Source organism: Phyllopteryx taeniolatus, chromosome 5 (assembly GCF_024500385.1).
Source record: "Phyllopteryx taeniolatus isolate TA_2022b chromosome 5, UOR_Ptae_1.2, whole genome shotgun sequence".
Taxonomy (NCBI): Eukaryota; Metazoa; Chordata; class Actinopteri; order Syngnathiformes; family Syngnathidae; genus Phyllopteryx; species Phyllopteryx taeniolatus.
Window position 1 is genome coordinate 9,501,277 of NC_084506.1, and position 20,373 is coordinate 9,521,649.

Genomic DNA, 20,373 nt, shown 5'->3' on the forward strand with positions numbered 1-20,373 from the left:
ATATACGAACGAGTAGTACGAGGAAAACTCAAGCACAGGGAGAACCTGCTGTCTTCAAACCGCAGATTTGAAGCCAGGTCTCCTTTTTAACTTTGAGACAACCATTAGCCGCTGTGCTTCAGGGTTTATATTATTTATGATTAGTAATATTTCAAAATGTTAGTGGTTAGCGTGCATGCCTCACAGTTGAGAGACAGTTTCCAAGTCCTCCCTACGCTTGTGTGGGTTTTTTTCTCCAGGTACTCTGGGTTACTCCTAACCTCCAAAAACAAGCGTTTTAGGTTCATTGGAGGTTGTAAATTGGCCGTGAATGTGAGTGAATTATTTATTTTATTTTTTTTTTAATATAAGTGCACTGCAATTGACTGGGGACCACTCCAACCTCTTGCCCAAAGTCAGCTGGGATAGGGTCCAGGTCACCCTCGACCTCAAGGAGGACGAGTGATATACCGTAGAACATGGATTGATGGTTAGAAAAAAGTTGGACACAAATCAAAATAATCATCATGAACAATACATCAAATGATTAAAGCTCAACATTAGGAAAATTGGGGAAAATATCGTTAAAATGCCTTGAGCTATATCTTATGTTATGGAGGGGTGTAGGGTGTAGCTATAGGTTTTGAACCTGTGAAAAGACATTTGTCAACAATATAATCCGATTCCTACCCCTCGGTGCAGTTGGTGTAAGACTGTATATATTTTTGCATTTGAAATATTATGATGTCTCCCCCACACACCCATTTCCATGATGTGTGTTTTTCCCACCGGGCTAGGTTTCTTTATCCCGGGATTTCCCAAACTGCAGCGTTTCCAGGCCCACCATGAGCGGATACTTTCCAAAATGCTGCCCAAACTGAGGAAGCACCTGGTGAGTGACAGCGCATTCAGATCCTCTCTCTCTCTCTCTTCCAGTGTTGGAGGACCAAAGGACATCTTACAAGGTCCTTCCATTTTTCAAGACTTTTCTTCATTAACTCCTGCTTCACAGGACAAGGAGCAGATGTCATGTGGGGTTTACACCACCAAGTGGTTCCTTCAGTGCTTTATTGACAGAGTGAGTGTTTGCTTTGGTTTTCATCCCTTCCATTGTCGATAGCGCTTATCCAGTTGGCACCCTGGCTATGTGAACCATTGCACTACTAACGGCCTCTTGTTTTCCCTCCGCTCTCATAAGTGATATAAACCACCACCACCACCAGGAATGTACATTGCAGAAAGATTTAAAATGAGCAATCTGTTGTACACAAGTTCTTTTGTGATTCATTAATGGAGAATCAATCAATGATGGCCAACCCTTATCACAGTACACGATGGTCAATTTTAATCAAATGGTCTCGTTGCATACCAGAGCCCCTTCACCCTCACCCTCCGCTTATGGGACATCTATATTCTGGAAGGGGAGAAGATGCTGACTGCTATGGCTTACACGACGCTCAAGTTACACAAGAGTGAGTATGAGGCCCATCGGCCGGTCTCCCGTGCCTCGCCTCGTCTCTGTATGTCTTGAACACAGGACACGCAACGAGGCTGCTGTTGCTATAGCGCCACACGCTGCCATCTGGTTGGCTGCCTTCTTTCCGGATAGCTTACATAATGCAAGTGGTTGCTGTGGAGAAGATTAGGAGGCTCACTTTTAAAGTATGAGCATCACTTTAACAACTTTGACAAGCCTGTTCTGGTAGAACCACCTTTAACACATTCGCTGCCTTTGACGGCATTAGAAATCAAATATCCACGTTAACTGGGAACGCTGGCAGTGACTGAGTTTGAACTGTTCTTACGCTATAGCAGGCGTCTCAAACTCATGCCGCAGTTTTGCTTTTATTTGGAGGGCCATTATGGCTGTGAAAATCATATACAGTGGACCGCCGCAGGGAATAGGGACCGCGCCAGACGGTGAACAGTGAAAATCCAAGGATACCTGACACCCGTTTTAAGTGCATCGGGGGGATCTTGAATAAGTGGGGATAAACTACCCCCTCCCAAAAAATAATGACAAATAGGTGAATCTGCGGGTGCCGAAGCGCGGGTATGCGGGGGTTTCACTGTAAATGTAGAGCCACCTCTTATTATTGCATACGCAACTGTCCCTGCAATTGATTGTTACATATTGTCATCACTTTTCAGGAAAGTGCCCACTCTGGCCCCTCTGCCATAAGTCATTGTTTTTGATTGATGAATGAAACGTGTCCCTATTGTGTGTGCGCAATCAGAGCGTTTGCTGAGGTTCCAGTTGGAGGACCTGAGGGAGTTTCTTCAGGAGCAGCTGGCTGCTTCGTTCCTGCTTCCGGATGATGTCGTGGTGGAGCAACTACAGGCCGCCATGTCTGAGCTACGCAGTAAAAAGTTGCACCAGCCTCCTCCAGGTACAGTGTTTCCCCATATTAGCAAACTTGTATGCTCCTACATCGACGTTTCAAGCTTAGGAACGGTACGCATAATTGCTCATGATAATCTTTCAGAGACACTTGGGCATTTGTTGACTTTGATGGCAAGAGAGGCTCAAATTTGTCCTGATAATCATTGTGTGTGTCCCACTTTATTTATTATTATTATTATTTTTTTTAAAGGCAAGTCAGAAGAGCTGCCAAAGAAGCCCCTCGGTCAAGAGAGGCCGATTCTCCTGCTCCCTCTGCAGCGGGACTCTCCTCTAGAGGTCAAAAGTGATCTACAGCCTCGCAGCCGCTCAAATACGGAGAGCATCACCGAGGCGCAGGACTCAAGAAGTCCCAGCAGTTCCAGCACACTCTCCTTGCGGTCGCCGCACCCAGCTGCAGCGCTCACGAAAGCGACATCTTCTCCCTCGATGCCTTGTAGAGCACCTCCATTACCTCCCAAACCAGCAAAACCCTGTGCTGAGGTCAATGATGGCAGAGATGTGAAGGAAAGTGAGAAAACACAAGGAGGCAAACTTTGTGGCTCCCCAGACGTCCAGGAGGAGCCTATAGATTGGCCCCCTCCTCCGGATGAGCTGAACGCGAATACAGACGAGATGTTGGACCTGCCAGATCTGCCGCCTCCACCGTTGTTGTACCCTACGGAGCTGGAGCAAAAAGTCAGTCCGCCGGCCCAGCACCGTTCCCCTCCCAAATTGGCGGTTCCATTGAAGCCATCTCCGAAAACACTCCCCAAACCGTTCACGTCCCCTGCCCGCGGCTTCACAGCATCTTCCTCTCCCAGGCTTGCGCCCCCCAAGCCCACCAAGTTCCCAGTGTCTCTGTACGTGCCGGCGTCTTCGGCCGACAGGAGACCGTCCAACACCTCCCAGTACGACAACCTGTCCGAAGCCGATGACGACGACCGCTGCCCTGAGAGGTTGCTAGGCTCCGCCCCCGAGGAGGTTTCTTTCGACAGAGACTACGACCCCGCTCGCTACCCGCTGCCTCCGCCCCCCATCTTCATCCCGCCGTCACCGTCTCCTCTCCTTCCCTCGCGCTGCGCTCTTCCCTGTTTGCCTCAGGAGCCGGAATATGAAGAAGAGGACCGCTGGGCGGAGGACTCCGTCATCATCCCCCCTCCTCCGCCCAGCTTTGCCGACAGACTCTCTCCCCTGCGGTGCCACAGAGCCACCTCGCCCGGCGCCTATTCCAAGGCTTTCTCTCGGGGCCCCAGGGACCGTTCTGCCTTCCCGGCGCCGCTCTTGTACACCAGGTCTCCCCCGGGACAGTCTGCGTTGTGGGTGCCGGACGTTGGATCCAGCCCAGACTTCTGCGGGATGCCTCCGGGCGGACGGCGGCTGCCGAAGTCAATCACCTTTTGAAGTGGAATCAACGTATCGACTGATCCTACCAGTATGAAGCATTTCAGTTCAAAGGCCAGTAGCCGTTCGCTGCGTCTCGGCGGCAAGGCATTGGAGCATTTATTCGATAACCTATAGTGTGCTGAATTGTTGAATTGTCCATCCATGTGCTCGTACGCTCTTTGTCCTCATTCGTAAGGCGGGGCGCTAGTGATCCCCCCCCACTACTGAATACACTTTTTTGTGCACTAGTAGAACAACCGGGGCACGTTAGTAGAACCGCTGTCTTACCAGTGACTTTTCCCCCGCCTCTACTGTAGGACATATCTGCGCACCAGTAGAACGACTCGCTATGTCTTGCTTGTAACATTTTTCTCACTATTGTATGGCATTATTTTGCACACTAGTAGAACAACTACATGATACTCGTCAGGCAAAATTGCACAACTTGACATCTGCATGCTTCTAGTTCCATTAGTGAACTGCTAGATGTCAACTCGTAGAATTTTCGATGGTCACTAGTAGTACTAGTAGCGGGCAGTTGTCAACTAGTGTACAGTTTTGCCTCACTAATAACGTGCAGTTCATTAACGCACACAATTGTCATAGAGTAGTGGAACAAACAACTAAAAAGACAGTTGTTCTACTAGTGCACTAGTTTTATCAATATGCCCACATTTCTAGGATAGAACCTTTTTTGGAAGGTTTTTTTCGAGTTGTCATTTTGTACTTAAAACCGTTTGCACTGCCACACACATGGCGAGTGCATTGACGTTCCTGCTTTTTGTAATTGGCATTTTATACCATATCAACAGTTACAAAGAAATGAAGCCACCAGTGCTTCATGTACGGTTATCTTGAATCTTTTCCTCCAAAGTGTCTTAAATGGAGTCCAAGTAGGGTCTCGGCTCTCTCATTTGGTCCGTTGGTTCCCCTGAAGTCTTTGTTTAAGGTGAAAGGTGAGCTGGCTCCATCCATCCATTTTCTGAGCCGCTTCTCCTCACGCGGGTCGCGGGCTGCCGGAGCCTATCCCAGCTATCATCGGGCAGGAGGCGGGGTACACCCTGAACTGGCTGCCAGCCAATCGCAAGGCACATATAAACAAACCACCATGTGCACTCACATTCACACCTGCGGGCAATTTAGAGTTGTCAATTAACCTACCATGCATGTTTTTGGGATGTGGGAAGAAACCGGAGTGCCCGGAGAGAACATGCAAACTCCACACAGGCGGGGCCGGGGATTGAACCCGGGTCCTCAGAGCTGTGAGGCTCACGCTCTAACCAGTCGTCCACCGTGCCGCCGGCTCTCAACTAGTCGTTCTAATGTCAAAATGAATTGAGTATCTTCAGGTCAAAGAGCTATGACATAGTTTGAGTAAGCTAACATCAGAAAGGGAGGTTATGGTGCAATTAGTTCATTCATTTCATAAACAAGACAGCGTCGGATACGCTATGGTTATCTTTTTATTGGTCACAATGTTAGCTTCCTCTGGAGAGTAATTTCACAATGTGTAAACCAAAGATGGAACATCTGTCAGGCTGATCACTTATGAACAACATCTCCCTATGGTGGTTTTATTTTTGTGTATTTTAATTGTGAATGTTTGACAAGATTACGCGCTGCGTGGGCACGTAGTTATTTTTCTATATGAACGCATTTCAAACACCTTTGTGAGAATATGAGGACATATTTAATATTTTCTGTGTGTATGTACAGTCTGAGTTTAGGTCACTTAAAGCTCGTTATTGTAATGGCTCAGAAAAAATGTTCTGGAGAAAAGGAAGTTAAGCCATGTTCAAATTTGAAACTCAGTTTGGAACGGATTCCAATATTTATCAGGAGTGATGCAAAATCCCACTATATACTGTACATTGTTGCTGTAAATGTTACATTGTCATATCAGAGAGAGTCCGCAAGTGAACATTTTTGTAACCCACAAACCAGCCCTTCCTTGGTGGTGCTAAACTAGTTTCTATATGTATTCACATCTATGCAGATGATTCTACAATAATCCTCAAGAATTTCAATATGGACCTTTATGTAGTTGTATTACCATAAATAAGACCTGGTCATCCATTGTGGTAGCATGGTTGGCAGAAGACCAAATGTAAATGTCTAGTCAATATTTGTCACGTTCCACTGAAAAGTATGTACTGTTGCGCCAAACGTTTTATTTTCTGAAAAAAAAAACAAAGTTTTGTATATATTTTTTTCTCACTCAGACACCTGGTGATTATTTGGTTTATTGCACTCCCACGAACATATGTAAATGTTAGTGTACATAACTTGTTTCAGCTGTGCAAAGAGCAAATTTTGTTCAAATAATTAAAAAAAAATCCCTAAAGTACCTTGATTGCACTGCGCCCAATGACTTCCTCCCCAAAAGATAGTTTGTGTCCTTGAAAATAAATCACATTATACTTACAAACCCTTCAAAATGATCTTGAGCAGAAATACAGCTTTTCAGAATTATTATTTTTTGCATTCAATATATTTGCATAGCTAAAGGTAACAAATTAGTGTGTAACAAAATATCTCCGTGTTTAGTATAAATATGTAATTTGTACAAATTTGTGATTTCTTTCCCACTCAAAGTCAATATACAGGATCAAGAGCCAAGGTAAACAAGAAAACAGGACGGTTAAAGACAGGCGGTCCATACATTCGAACTTGCACGTCAGTCCAATCTGCGGAGGAAGGCCAGCAAACTAACAGCCACGCCCACTGAAACCGGTGCAGTCACCATCCCTCATATTCGCAGCTGACTCATGAGGTTAGTGAGCGAACTGATGCTCTCCTTCAGCTTGGAGTCTTCCTCCTTCCCCAGTGACACACCAGCCAGGCGCGTGGAACCGCTCGACCCCAGGAGGCACGGCAAACTGAAGAACACCTCTGCTCCTATGCCGTTCCACCCCTAGGCAAACGGTGCAGATGAACCACACAACTATTTCATCATTTGAATGTAGATTTCTCAAACAAACGCACATTATTTTTTCTGCATTTTACACCCAGAAATACAGGATGTGTCTATATTCTTCCTCTACGTCAGGGATGTCCAAACCTTTACCACTGAGGGAAGGAAGCGGGGGGCCAATTTCACCTTGTCTTAATGAAACATGTTTCGAACCGGTGTGCTGGGGGAAAATTATTTATGACAATACATCTTTGTTCATCTATCTATCTATACCAGCAATGTACAGTGACAGGCAGAACAACGAAATGCTTTCATTTACATGGGAGGAGATATACTTTCTGTGAGAATGGCATGAGATTTTGCAAACTACAGTATGTGCGTGGGCTCAATAAAGGTTGGGGAACACTGCAGGGAAAGATATATGCTAATCAGCTAAAAATGTATTTAAAAGGGGGGGGGGGGGCAAAGGTGCAATTGGTGACAAAACAAAAACAGTACAATATCTAAATTGAAAAAGTGTGGTTCATTTTAACATTCAACTTAGTGTGATACTGTACAAATTTGGTTCACATTTTTAACCCAAAAATGTGACTCATTAAAAAAATTATTAAAGTGACATCTTTTACCATTCAACTTTTGTTACATTCTTTTTATTTATTTTTTAAATAGCACACTATCCTCCCAAACATTTTTGAACTTGTTAATGTGCTTAAGTTTCGTCTCAGAATATGCTTCTGACCAATTGAACCATCACCTGGGCAAGAGTGGTGATGGAGTGGACTTTCTTCCTATCTGTCAGGATGCTGGTTGTGATGTCAGCAATAGACAAACCGACAGACCATGAACGCTGACCTCGATTCTTCATCATGTCAAAGGCTCTGGAGTGACACATCATGGGCATGTAAACTCACCCACTATATTCAAAAGTCCTTCCTTGATTCCTGTGCTGGAGTTAAACTAATAACTGATGACTTTACCTGCTGAGCAGTGGTTTGGTGGAGCCCGATCCTGAGATTTCTAGTGGCTTTTTGGAGCCTCCTTCATTGTTACTCATCACAGGCACTGTGTGACAAAGCGCTGACAAGTTAGAGTCAATGGGAAAGCAGCCCAGAACGAGCGGGTAGAGCTGGTAAAGTCAATACAACTGAAATCACAACAAAATGTAAACGCATGGAAACAGCTCACTAAGTGTTTCATGCACGCATGCACGCACGCACGCACGCACGCACCTTTGTTGTCCGATAGCTCTCCAATGAGCCAGGCCTGTTTGGGAGCGTTTAAGGTGATATCCAGAATGTGACTGAAACGTTCCGAGTCCAGATTACAGCCCGCTCCGATGACTTGTGTCGGCGGCAGGCCGCTCTGCCTCCATGCAATGTGGGTCATTATGTCCACTGGAGACAAGGCACAATATACACTTTTTGGACAAATCTTATTTGATTAAATGAAGGCCTTATTTCGCCCTTAACATATTCACTGCCATTGACGGCTTTAGAAGTCAAATATCCATGTTAACCGGGAAGGCTGGCAGTGAACGAGAATCATGATGATTCTTTTTAGTATAATGCTCAAGTACCATTCACTACCTTTATAGACCAACTCTGTGAGGTAAGTGCTGTACTTGAAAAAATTTGGAAAATATATTTACATATGAACAACCATCATTACACAGCTTAATATACTGTATCTTCCATGGTATGGAAGCTATATTGTCCATGCATATATTTTTTATATTATGTAGAAGAAACAAAAAATATGAACATTGCTGTGCAGTCAGTCCATCATTTGATTTGCTGTTTAAGCAATACCAGAATGACTTCAGACGATGGTTCTCAACCTTTTTATTGAGCGAAGGCACATATTTTACGTTAGAAAAATGTCACGGCACAGCAAACAAAAAGTATAGAAACTGAAATGATGATCTCGTCTTAATTGACCCACCAATGTATATACTCGATGTGAAATCAGGGCCTGTTTAATGAAACACAAAGCTATTTTTCTGAATGGCAACAAGTGGATGGATACACATGGGTGGATTTTACTTTCTGCCATCTAGTGGAGAGCATTTAAATGTTGTTCTTGTCACTAAACGACGTTGGCATAGCTAGATGAAGAAAGATACATTATTTGCCATAGATCATTTTCTCTGACCTCGACCCCATCAAGCACCTTTGGGATGAACTACAACAGAAGTTGTGAGTCAGGCCCTCGCATCCAACATCAGTGGGCTCCAAGCTCACAAACTACCCTGTACTCAACTTTCTTGCTCGACAGCATTACAGGTGGAAGAAATTCCCATTGTCCACAATAGCGTTGTTTCAATACAGCGAACCGGTCCTCTCACCTGGCTGGGAAGCGATAAGCATGATGGCGCTGGGGTTGAGATGTGCCAATGTTGGAATGATCCCTCTGTACAAATTGACATTGGTCTGGACCACGTTTACATACGACTGCTCGCCGCTCCATGCGTTGGCGGTCACCACGACGACCCTGGAGCCCTTGGAGGCAGACAAATCTGACAAGAGCCGAGTCAAAATGTCAAAAAGGACCGAGAGCAGAGGAACAATGTAGGGAATTCCTCCATGGGAATGGCAGCGGCGGTTTGTGCTCAAGGACACATTTTCATTTTGAAAACAAAGGGATGGGTCGGCTCATTCGTAGATGAGGTTAAAAAAAAAGAAGAAGAAGAATCATTTTAAAGTTTTAATCAAATAATTCGAATTTGATTGGATTATATATATATATAATACATTTTATTAAATGTAAATAAAAGTATGTAAAAACTTGTTACATGTAAACATTGTTGTTAAATTTTTTTTTTTTTATATTTCGTAATTGGTTACAATAAATGAATCATTGGTTTAACTTTCCATGAATAGATAGTATGATTTAAGAAATCAAAATTATTGGAACGAATATGACATGACTCTTATAAATGTGACTGCTCGGTGGGCAGAATGGAGTGGGCCACAGGCCCCCCCTCGGTTTCGTGCGACCATTTGGCGTGAGTGAATAGAAAACGACATACCCTTGGACACCTCCACCTTGGGCAGCCTGAATATCTCCAGATCTGTGCTGCCCCCCTTGGTGGAACTTTCAGCAACATCAACGAAGACGAGCTTATCTACTTTACACTGTGGGGGAACCGGAAAAGGGGGATTAGCTTTTCTTTAGAAAAAGCCTCAAATCAATTGAACTATCCAACAGAGACTTTGACTGTGCAAAAGCTGTGACTGTGAATTTCCCCTCACATTACACTCACACCTATGGGCAATTTAAATTCATGCTTTTGGAATGTAGGGGGGATATCTGCCATCTGCACCTTTCTACAGATATACGATTATACTGTAAAATAGTTTTTGGCGTACTCCAAAGGGTGTCCGTCTTAACACTTTTGCACAGTCCTTTATTGAAAGGTGAAAACCTTTGCCAAAATGCTCATCACTGTGGCCATTCCTAAATCCCCTCCTCCGATAACAGAGACTTTGTGGACCGGGTGATCATGGTGTCTACTTGCACCTGCAATTCAAAAAAGGAGGCCGTTAAATGGAAAGGGATTAGCACAAACATGGCAGACAATTTGAGCGACGCACGATCATTAATCTGGAGATTATTGACAAACGCCAGGAGCTCCTGCGGGTCTTTCTGTCCTGCGGTGGATGCGGACAGGGGAGGATCCTCTTGAAACTTCAAAATCATCTCCTCCAAAAGATTCACCACTGACGACTTGGGCTGCACCAGGGGGACCGACTCATGATTAGCAAGCGACACGCAACATTTCCAGACGACAACAACAACATACATACATACATGATCCCAGTTGTGCAACACGGGCAGGAAGATGCGTCCTCGGGCGTCCACGTGTTTGCCCTCCCTGATTATCATGTCCGATGTGGGCCTCAGGAGGCAAATGGGAGGGGTAACTGGGAAGGAGTCCATCAGCCAAAGCTGGATGGGGAAGTTGTAGGACCGGCCTTTAGGAACAAAAGAAATCAGCGTGCTCAATCACACCAGATGATCCCAAGTACAAGTCCTACCTTCGTACTTGACCGGAAGGTTGCCATTCAACTTCAGGAGCTCTTTCTGGGAGCCATCGTTGAATGCTGCGATTTGTTGGAAAAAAAAAAAAAAAAAAAAAAGGTTAGAGAGTCACGGTCGTCGTCATGCGGGTGAGAGAGAATCAAAACTCACTATATGTGCCTACAGAAGGGATCATCCCAGGGAAGGCTTCCTCAATTTTGTCCAACTCCTCAAGCGCAACATCGTGGAATTTGTACTGAAATTAGACGAGACGTACAGATTGACACACAGCTCATCAATTGAATTCAGATTTGGTATCGAGATTGTTTATTCTCGTGCTTGCATGGGATTCCTCTACCGTGGCTCAGGTGGTAGAGCGGTCGCCTCCCAACCTGAAGTGACCATGACCCAACCTGAGCCCCTGTGACCATGCCAAAGTGTCCTTGAGCAAGATACTGAACCCCCACAGCTGCATCATCAGTAGGCTAAGGATGTGACCGTGTTAAAGCTCCTTAAAGGTGGAAAATTGCTATAGAGGTTAAAGCCCATTTACAGTCCAACCGCATGCAGGATAAATGAATGGAAGACTCGAGATTATCCGCATGGTGTAAACGGTTGTTGGTCTCCATGTGCCCACTGCCCAGCGAGAGATTGGCAACCGGTCCAGGGTGCACCCGCCTTTCGCCCAAAGTCAAACTGGAAAAGGTTTACCTCACAATAATAAGGCAGTAGTCATAATGATGAATACGTTTGTAGCAAATATAACCAAAGTAAAATGTGTAGTACGAGCTCTTTTAGCACGTGACAATTATTATTATTATTTGTAGCTCTGGTGTAATTCGATTTGAATGTACTAGTGGCTGACATTCACCAACAACTTTGGCACTCGCATGAACGAACGCTAAACGAACCACGTATGGATTATTACTTTCGCAAATCTAAGGTAAAACACACGATTTAAAAAAAGAAAGAAAGAAAAGAAAACATTTAGTCGTGTTTAAAATGTTTCAAGACTTCCGTGTTAACTCGGCGAATTTTGTAAGTCACGCAGCTGGTCGAGCCAGTTGACAGCGACCAGCTCGTGTTAGCACGCTGTGCTAACCAACCGGCAATTTACACTCTTACGCTGAGTTCTAAATAAATATCAAAGTGTGACAATTGACCTCACCTTGGCTATGACCCGCTGTATTTTCTCCGAACGGAGGTCCATCTATGGAACTATTCTTTCTGACAGCCTGGACTGACTTAACTTCCGCAAACTTTTCCTCGTAGCTAAGGTAATTAGCAAGCCACTCCCCAAGTACGGTGGCCGAAAGGCATAAAAATAAATGTAAAAAAAAAAGCGTTAGTTTTGATTAGGAATTACTGTACAAGGTTTGTAGTCTGGATTTACGTTGTGGGTTTCATTTTTTTAAATTCCCCCATGTTTGCTTGGGTTTTCTCCGGGTACTGCTGCTTCCACCCGCAGACTCCAAATGTTCCATCGGTGTCAAGTGATAGTAAATGGAAGGATGCATTGAATGGAGAGAGCACGAAATCGCAGATACTCAAAACCCAGAACCTTAGATTGACTGCACTATCGCGACAAAGCAAATTGAGAAGACACAACCCTTCTTTGTTTCAAAATCTTTTAAAAAGAAACATTACACATTTTGCGTAGTTACAATCCAAATTCAGATGAAATGTTACATATTCTGTTCAAGAACAGCTATCACTGGCACTGATAGCTTTAAACAAGTCTTCCACACTCAAATATGACTTTTTAAACGTTGTTTTTGAAAACGGGACTGATTTTGATGGGGGGGGGAATAAATAACGGGGAGAACGAGGGGCAAAATGTCATTTGCATCTAACGCCAGAAACATCTGTACATATTTTGCCTTTAAAGATTATTTCTGGATCGACGTCAACCAAAAAGTATCGTCGAAGGGCTTTCTGTTTCAATGTCATGTATCACTCCTTCCGATGTTTGTGAAAACAAAGGGAGAAAAGGGAAAATAACAACAAGGGTCCCATAATAGTCATGTGTGCCACAGTGCTTTACATGCAAATATGTCAAACATATTGTCTTATTTCTGTCCAGGTGACAAGAGTCCTTCATGTCCATGACAACAATTTAAAGTGATTCAGTTCATTTTTTTCCTCTTGGCATTGATCCTTTTCATCTCCTCTTGCTCTTTTCTTTCCTCCTCCAAATCTTCTTGCACAGCCAATTTTAGACTAACACAGGCAAGGGGGAGGAAAAAACATTACAGTAAGTAAAGGCAGCTCAAAACACACAAAATACACATCAGACATGCAAAAATCAAGGTAATCCTTCATTCAGGTACCTCTTTGCTTCTTCTTTCTGCAAATCTCGCCAGCTGCTCTCCATGAACTTGAGAGCATAATCACTTTCATCCTTGTATCTGTGTGGGATTAAAAAAACAAACAGATATATACATATATATATACACACATTGACTGGATAGTAAAAGACAAAAGGATATTCGAAACCCTTACTTGGTTCTGTCATAGCCAAAGATTTCCTTAATGTGTTTGGAAACCTCCGCCTGCTCATCATCGCCATCATCAATAAAGTCATCCATTTCGGAATCGTCTTCCTCTTCCTCCTCATATTTTCTCTTGTACGCTATGGTGATGGGTGGGAGTGTTGCACCTGGATAATAGATAGAACAATGACAAAAGTACAGCGTTATAGACATATTCAGCAGCTGAGCCATGGAGTTTGATGGCTCATTTTCTAATAATAATAATAATGAATAAATACAAATATGAATCATTACATTGTTGAACATTTAAAATATTCCTTTAAGGATCATGTTTACATACGTTTGTTAACCAATTTTGTCAAGTCACAAAATCTATTCCTAACATTTCTGGGCAAGTTGATGAAGGGTGCGTAACCGCATATGGATGCCAGAAACACTTAAAAACGGAGCAGACCATAAAGTATCAACTTCATGCGACAAGCATGTACACAATCCTGAACCCACGTTACATAAAAAAACTGTCCAGTTGTTGAATAATTAAAACCAAACAAGCCACCTTCACATGAAGCTCATCAATATTATTACTGAAACAATTCTGGGGGGGAAAAACAGTTTCAAAGATTGCTTGGTATCAGGAATTCAAGCAAATAACAGAGTGTCTCATTGTCACTTTTGTTCTCTACAAGTCAAAAAAGTCATGATTTCTTTGAAACTACAGGTGCATCTCAATAAATTCAAATTAGAAAACAATGTCCAAGAAATTCGAATGTTGCCCTAGAAACAGAAAGTTTTTTAATGAATTGTGTAAGACACCAATACCAGGCCGAGTGTGCAGATGAGATAAGTTGACATCAGCGAATACGTGGAGCAGGTAGGTAGTTGATTTCAAACAAAGAAAATAAGAACTTTCATGTACACAATAACAAAAGAATGATTAAAACTACACACCAGCAAACAAAAAACTGTCCCGCTTGAGTGAAAAATGTCCACTTTCAAGTTTTTACCATTGTTACTATTGTAGTAAATCTGTGCAGTATTGTATTTTACCTGGTGGTCTGTTCAGAGGTCTTGTTGGCCCTCCTGGTCTGGGGGCCACACCAGGTCTTTGTGGTATCGCTGGCCGAGGAGGAACTCCCGGTCTGGCTCCGCTGACATTTTTGGATGAGATCGTCTCAGACACCACAGTGCACTTGGGTCTCCCAGGTCCTGATCCAAAGCTGCCTGAGGGTTGCCTATTGGGCGGGGGTCCTCCGCTAGGACCTCGGCCCGGTCCAATCCCCGGCCCTCCACTTGTGGCTCGACCTTGTCCGAAACCCGGTGGCCGGCCCACTCTCCCCGCAGGGTGACCCTGTAAGCCACTACCACTAGCTTTTGGCTGCGGTGTTACCCAAGGCCTTGACTGACGTTGGTTCTCTTCTTTGGGACGGCCACTTGATAAAGGTCTGACCAAGGAATTAGCACTAGATTTTACTGCAGGATTGCTTCCAAACCTTGGCGGCTCTCCCATTCCAGACTTGTGATTTACAACTGGACGCTCGTGCTTTGCTGAGCTAGCCTGGGTAGGCCTGTTTTTTTGTGGGTTGCTATTTGGAGATTTGAGATCCCTGCCAGATGTGCCATGAGGCTTGGACTGAGGTATGCCTGAGGGCTTTCCTTGAACAGATACAGAGCTCTCCTTTTTTAACCGAGGGTCGCTTGAAACACTGGATGCACGATGAGATGAAGGTTTAGTCAAACCCCCCTGTTTGACTGAAAGCGGAGAAGAAGTGCTTTTTGAAGTAACTGGGATCTTGGGTCTGTCTCTTTCTCTCTCACCAGTGGTCGTCTTATACGGTGTTGCTACAGACTTGTTCATTACCCCATTGGACTGATTTGGCCTTTCTGATAAGCTCTTTTGTGGTTTACAATTCTTCGGCTCTTTCTGTGACGTGTTTTTCCTCACAAAACCAGAACTAGACTGAGGCCTGTGCTCTCGCTCTGTCTTCAAGTCTTTGTTGCGGCTCTTTGCTCTGCGTTCCATCTCCAGCTCCTTTAACTCTTCAGCCGTGTGGAGCCTTTCATCCTTCACTATCTTTGCTTTTAACTCAACTGGCTCAAACTGCTTCTTCTCCGCCAATTTGAGCAAGTCTGCAAAGTTCATGCAGGGTGGAGCAGACTTGGGAGGACCGCTAGGTTTTTTAGGGGAGGCCCTGGAGTTACTACTGTGTCCACTAAAACTTGAGTTTTTCCCAGGCCTCAAAGGTTCCGGATCTGGGTCGGGCTCAGAATCTGTTTGCTCGTATTGATAATTGTCTTCATCCTCCTCTGGGTCAACTGAATAATTTCTAAATGTTTCCTCATTCCCTCTCTCTTCCATCTCAATTTCCTGCTTTGACCTCCTCTTCTTTGGAACATCCACCACTGGGATGCCGTTGTAACCTTTGAAGTTGTCTTTCGTTCTGGAAGCCATGGCTCTCGCTTTACGATCAGACTTCAACTCAACCCTTTTAGCGAGAAGATCCTCCTTCTGTTTCTTCAATTCAGTTTCTGAAAACAGATAAATATTGTATAAACTCTTTTGGGGGAAAAAACAAAAAACAATTTGCATGTCTTACCTCTCACTCTGGCTTCATTTTGTCGCTTCTTCAGGAGTGCCTGCACAGCAGCGGGATTTACTCCTTTTGACTTCAGGTCTTTTTTGGGTGGACCAGTTTGTAAACTATATCTTTTCTGTTGAAAAGAGGACAACATTAAAATACGCAGTGCGAATCTTCAGTCAACATTTAACACAAAAAGACAAAGCAGGGTGCAATCCTTGATGTGGCTGAAGTCAAGTGAAACCCACCATTGGGAACTACTACATGACCACTGGACTTAGCTACCCATTTAGTTAGTTAGTTAGTTAGTTAGTTAGTACCTGTCCTGTTCAGCTGCATGGCTGTGCAGAATGGCGGATCTATATGCCTTTTTGTGGTGGAACAGTTTTGCTGTGCAACAGGGGAGTTTGAAATACTTTCTCCGCTTCTTTTTTTAATCGGCTTTTATAGTGTCTAAACACCTGTAAGAACTTGTGAGTTGATATCTTAATACAGACGACCTGTGTTATTACTAGTAGTCCCATCGCAAGCAATTAAAGCCTATAAAACAGATTAGTGAATGAACATCATATCACACGCAATGTTAGTCAACTGGTGCATGGAATTGTTGTGCCGGCACATCGAGGAAGGGCGGGCCCGGTCCCCTCCACTCGCAAGGGTGGGCCAAGCCAGCGAAGCCCTTCTTGTGGGGGACCCAGCCAGGGGGATGCCAGGGCGGTCCCTCAGCCCAACCGAAGCGCCCCGGCCAGTCCCAAAGCCAAGAGACCCCACCACCCTTCCTATTACTATGGGTACCAGGTCCCCAACTAGCAACCAGTGCCCCTGTATTTTCTTTTCTTAAGATGGCACTCTGATGGTGGCATTCAAGTAAAGTGGGACTTTACAGAGCAAATGCTCCGAATGGTGTACAATTTGGAATATGGCCATCATTTTGCTGGAAAATACACCCTGACCTCAAGCTCTTGTACGATAGTTAATCTTTAAAAATGAGATGTGCGAGGTGCATTCACTTTTGTTTCAAAATGTTTAAGCACAGTGACCAGATCCATGTACACTGATTCTAAACACTCTCTCTGAGAGCGAGAACCGTTATTACGTTAAGTTCTGATCAAATGAAGTAGTGGGCCTTGAGTGTGGAAACTTTGCACGAATGTCTATACGTGTCACAACGTGTTTACGCAACTTCAGTCTTTATTCAATTTGACTTTTGTTAAAACTAATTCGTCTCTGCCGCTGAGACAACCTTGGCTACCGAATAAATATCGTTCATTTAAGCGGTGTATTTAGAGCGACAACAAACAGACGAGGTGGAATTTAGCAGCAATCTTGCTACTGCTTTTCGGGGACTCAGGGACTCAGTGACAGCCCAGACGAGCTGGCCTTTGTGTGCCAGGAAATAAAAAAAACAAGACATTTGCTCATTTCACTTACCTGTACACTGCTGACACCCTTGTTTTGAGTGGCGATTGACAGCACGTTGTCAAAGTCCATCATTGTAGCAGCATGTATGTGTCTGTGTCAGCTGTCTTTTTCAACAGATTGATTTTAGCGTTCAGCCAGCAGCTCACACAGCTGTAACGCTGGATTTGGCGTGACGTAAGCGCCACGTGTGTCTTAAAAAAAAAAAAAAAAACCTGAACAAAATGAGTCAATGGAGTGGCAACTGGTTTGGTGTAAAATGACTTTGTGAGCTGAGCTGAGCTGAGCTGAGCTGAGCCTAGCCTAGCCTAGCTTAGCAGCACGAAGTGGCAAAGGTAGCTAACCAAGGCGCCTGGGATGTGAGGTCGCCGCTACGGAAGCCCACGAGAGGCACGTAAGTAAAATTAGGTCATTCTGAAACAAAAGCTAAATAACCGCAATAAGAGGCAAGCGTCGACAAACATCCAAATGCGATGAGACCCTTCTGCGGAAACGAGACCGTTCAGTGTTACGTACTTCCGTGTTTGACAGCGCCATTCCACCCACAAGAAAAACGATCCGCTTTTTTCTGACATAAATCATACATGAAGCGGGATGTAAATTAAGTTACATTAAATGTTTACGTTTGCCATTCAGTGCAACCAAAGTAGTGACGAACGAAACGAACTACATTTTAAAATGACAAGCCCAGCTCGATAAAAAGCACTTCCGCCGGGAGCCCTGACATAGCTCCACCACGCGAGGGCGCTGTCATCGAGCACACGTCAGAGGTTGTGCATGGAATTCTCCAGAACTGCGCGTGGCCTTTTACATCACAAATATGATATGAATTACAAAGTAAAAGAAATTCATTCCGAAATTCTTCACAAAATACATCTTGCAAACTCTGACATCTCCAAAATGATTGTACGTTCACGTACTTTTTGTGGGCATGCTGATGAAACGTTTTTAAACTCTTTCAAAATATTTTGTTTTTCCCTGAGTGGGATGGCTTTGCATGGTAGTATGGAAATAAGGACTGGTGTACCCCGCATCAAGCAAGTTATTTTATTCATATTTCCCTTTTTTTTTTCTTGAGTTGAACAATTCTTTGATGATGGGTTAAATGCAGAGAACAAATTTCGTGTGCTTCTATGCATGTTCATGACAATAAATGGTGATTCTTCTTCTTCTTCTTCTTTATTCATCCATCCATCCATCCATCCATCCATCCATCCGTCAATCCATTTTCTACCGGTTATCCGAGGTCGGGTCGCGGGGGCAGTAGCTTTAGCTCCCCAGCCATTTCATCCAGCTCTTCCGGGGGAATCCCGAGGCCAGCCGAAAGACGTAGTCTCTCCAGCGTGTCCTGGGTCGTCCCGGGGTCTCTTCCCGATGGCAAGTGCCCGGAACACCTCACCGGGGAGGCGTCCGGGAGGCATCCGAATCAGATGCCCCGGCCATCTCATCTGGCTCCTCTCGATGTGGAGGAGCAGCGGCTCTACTCTGAGATCCTCCCGGATGACCGAGCTTCTCACCCTATCTCTAAGGGAGACCACCTCGGTGACCTCAACCGCAGCGATAGGAGAGCCCGCCTCAGAGACCCCAGACTCTGCTCCCTCATGGGAAGGCGTGTCGGTGGAATTGAGGAGGTCTTCGAAGTATTCTCCCCACCGACTCACAACATCTCGAGTCGAGGTCAGCAGCGCCCCCATCCCCGCTATACACAGTGTTGATGGTGCACCGCTTCCCCCTCCTGTGACGCCGGACGGTAGACCAGAATTTCCTCGAAGCCGTCCGGAAGTCTTTCTCCATGGCCTCACCGAAGTGGGCCCCGGTGACCCGCGTCCGGGCAAGGGAAAACTGAGTCCATAGTTTTTCGCCATCGGAAGGGGTCTTTGAGCCGCGCTTTGTCTGGTCCCTCATCTAGGACCTGTTTGCCATGGGTGACCCTGCCAGGGGCGTGAAGCCCCAGACAACTTAGCTCCTAGGATCATTGGGACACACAAACCCCTCCACCACGATAAGGTGACGGCTTCCGGGAGGGCAATTCTTTATTCATAAACAAACAATCCAAAAATGGCTTCCAAACCAACTTTTCACTTTACTGAGCTCAACTCACTTTATAAATCCTGAGCCTTGGTTAGCAATAGAAAGAACAATTCTGTGAAGGTAATTAGTGAGCTCACTAAAATGTGTGTGTGTGTATATATATATATATATATATATATATATAAACATATTTATTCATTGTTGACTTTGACTGGCAGCAACCAGTTCTGGATGGAGCCCGGTACAAAAAAATGGATGGGTGGATTTTTTTCCTGTCCTTTTATTTTATTATATTATATTTGTTACAGCTCTCTTCCAATTGGGTTTCATTAATTTTTGACATGCAATTTTTAAAGAGCTCTATCAACAAACGGGGTGAGTTGAGCCGAGTTGAGTTACAGTACATAAGATTGTTTGAGTGAGCATTAAGCGGTACTGTAAAAAAAAAAAATTAAAAAATGAATGGGCGAATGTATGTTCTTGACTCGCATTAAAACACCATTACGGTCCACTTGAAAGCATTTGAAGTGTGCAGCACAGTAACTGCATTGTATCTCAAAATATTAGAATAATTCGCCTATTAAACCTAACTATCATATATCACAAATATTGCTAAATGTCACCGTCATGACATGCTCCATGTTTCAGGAAGACAGACATAATAGCGTATATACAACATACTGCCAAAAGTATTCGCTCACCTGCCTTGACTCAGATATTAATTTAAGTGACATCGCATTCTTAATCCAGTTTAAGATGACATCGGTCCACCCTCTGCAATCACAACATCCTAAACTCTTCTGGAACGGCTTTCCACGAGGTTTAGGAGTGTGTTTTTGAGAATCTATGATCATTTTTCCAGAAGCACATTTGTGAGGTCACACACTGATGTTGGACGAGAAGGCCTGGCTCTCAGTCTCCACTTTAATTCACTTAAAAAGTGTTCTATAGGGTTGAGGTCAGGATTGTGCAGGCCAGTCCTGCCCTCGGCCTGACAGAACACCTTTGGGTTGATTTCGAGTGGACGGTGAGCCAGGCCTTCGCATCCAACGTCAGTGTGAGCTCACAAATATGCTCCTAGAAGAATGGGCAAACATTTCCATCAACTCACTCCCGAACCTAGTTGAAAGCCTTCGCACAAGAGTTGAAGCTGTTGTAGCTGCAACATCACATTAA

The 20,373-nt window shown here is 44.4% G+C and overlaps 3 protein-coding genes across 6 annotated transcripts in view; 1 reads left to right on the plus strand and 2 right to left on the minus strand.

The window, feature by feature from the left end:
• si:dkeyp-19e1.3 (USP6 N-terminal-like protein) overlaps positions 1-6,092 on the plus strand; it is a 25,794-nt gene extending 19,702 nt beyond the window's left edge. The window contains exons 10-14 of one of the 2 annotated variants that reach the window (XM_061772607.1): positions 777-871; positions 992-1,057; positions 1,352-1,451; positions 2,217-2,369; positions 2,574-6,092. In XM_061772607.1, coding sequence (XP_061628591.1) covers positions 777-871; positions 992-1,057; positions 1,352-1,451; positions 2,217-2,369; positions 2,574-3,763 — 1,604 coding nt within the window. In that variant the 3' untranslated portion in view covers positions 3,764-6,092. Of the gene's footprint in view, positions 1-776; positions 1,058-1,351; positions 1,452-2,216; positions 2,370-2,573 lie in introns of both variants that reach the window. The other variant, XM_061772606.1, reaches the window with a different exon arrangement.
• Positions 5,971-12,005, minus strand: uevld (UEV and lactate/malate dehyrogenase domains). Of its 2 annotated transcripts, none has more exons than XM_061772610.1 (12): positions 11,848-12,005; positions 10,851-10,935; positions 10,697-10,762; positions 10,470-10,633; positions 10,253-10,391; positions 10,084-10,178; positions 9,688-9,793; positions 9,004-9,174; positions 7,889-8,053; positions 7,637-7,721; positions 7,414-7,537; positions 5,971-6,659 (listed from the first exon to the last, which is right to left on the minus strand). In XM_061772610.1, the coding sequence occupies exons 1-12, from the start codon at positions 11,887-11,889 to the stop codon at positions 6,495-6,497; spliced, it is 1,407 nt and encodes a 468-aa protein (XP_061628594.1). In that variant the 5' UTR covers positions 11,890-12,005; the 3' UTR covers positions 5,971-6,494. The 2 variants fall into 2 exon arrangements, with proteins under 2 accessions (XP_061628594.1, XP_061628595.1); XM_061772611.1 differs by having other exon boundaries at positions 10,470-10,607; positions 11,848-11,903.
• A 298-nt stretch (positions 12,006-12,303) lies between these two features.
• Positions 12,304-17,903, minus strand: spty2d1 (SPT2 chromatin protein domain containing 1). Of its 2 annotated transcripts, XM_061772608.1 has the most exons (6): positions 17,179-17,903; positions 15,766-15,880; positions 14,219-15,697; positions 13,182-13,338; positions 13,010-13,087; positions 12,304-12,899 (listed from the first exon to the last, which is right to left on the minus strand). In XM_061772608.1, exons 1-6 carry the CDS (start codon positions 17,239-17,241, stop codon positions 12,806-12,808), a joined length of 1,986 nt encoding a protein of 661 aa, XP_061628592.1. In that variant the 5' UTR covers positions 17,242-17,903; the 3' UTR covers positions 12,304-12,805. The 2 variants fall into 2 exon arrangements, with proteins under 2 accessions (XP_061628592.1, XP_061628593.1); XM_061772609.1 differs by lacking the exon at positions 17,179-17,903 and having other exon boundaries at positions 12,305-12,899; positions 14,219-15,683.
• Between the last annotated feature and the right edge of the window lie 2,470 nt (positions 17,904-20,373).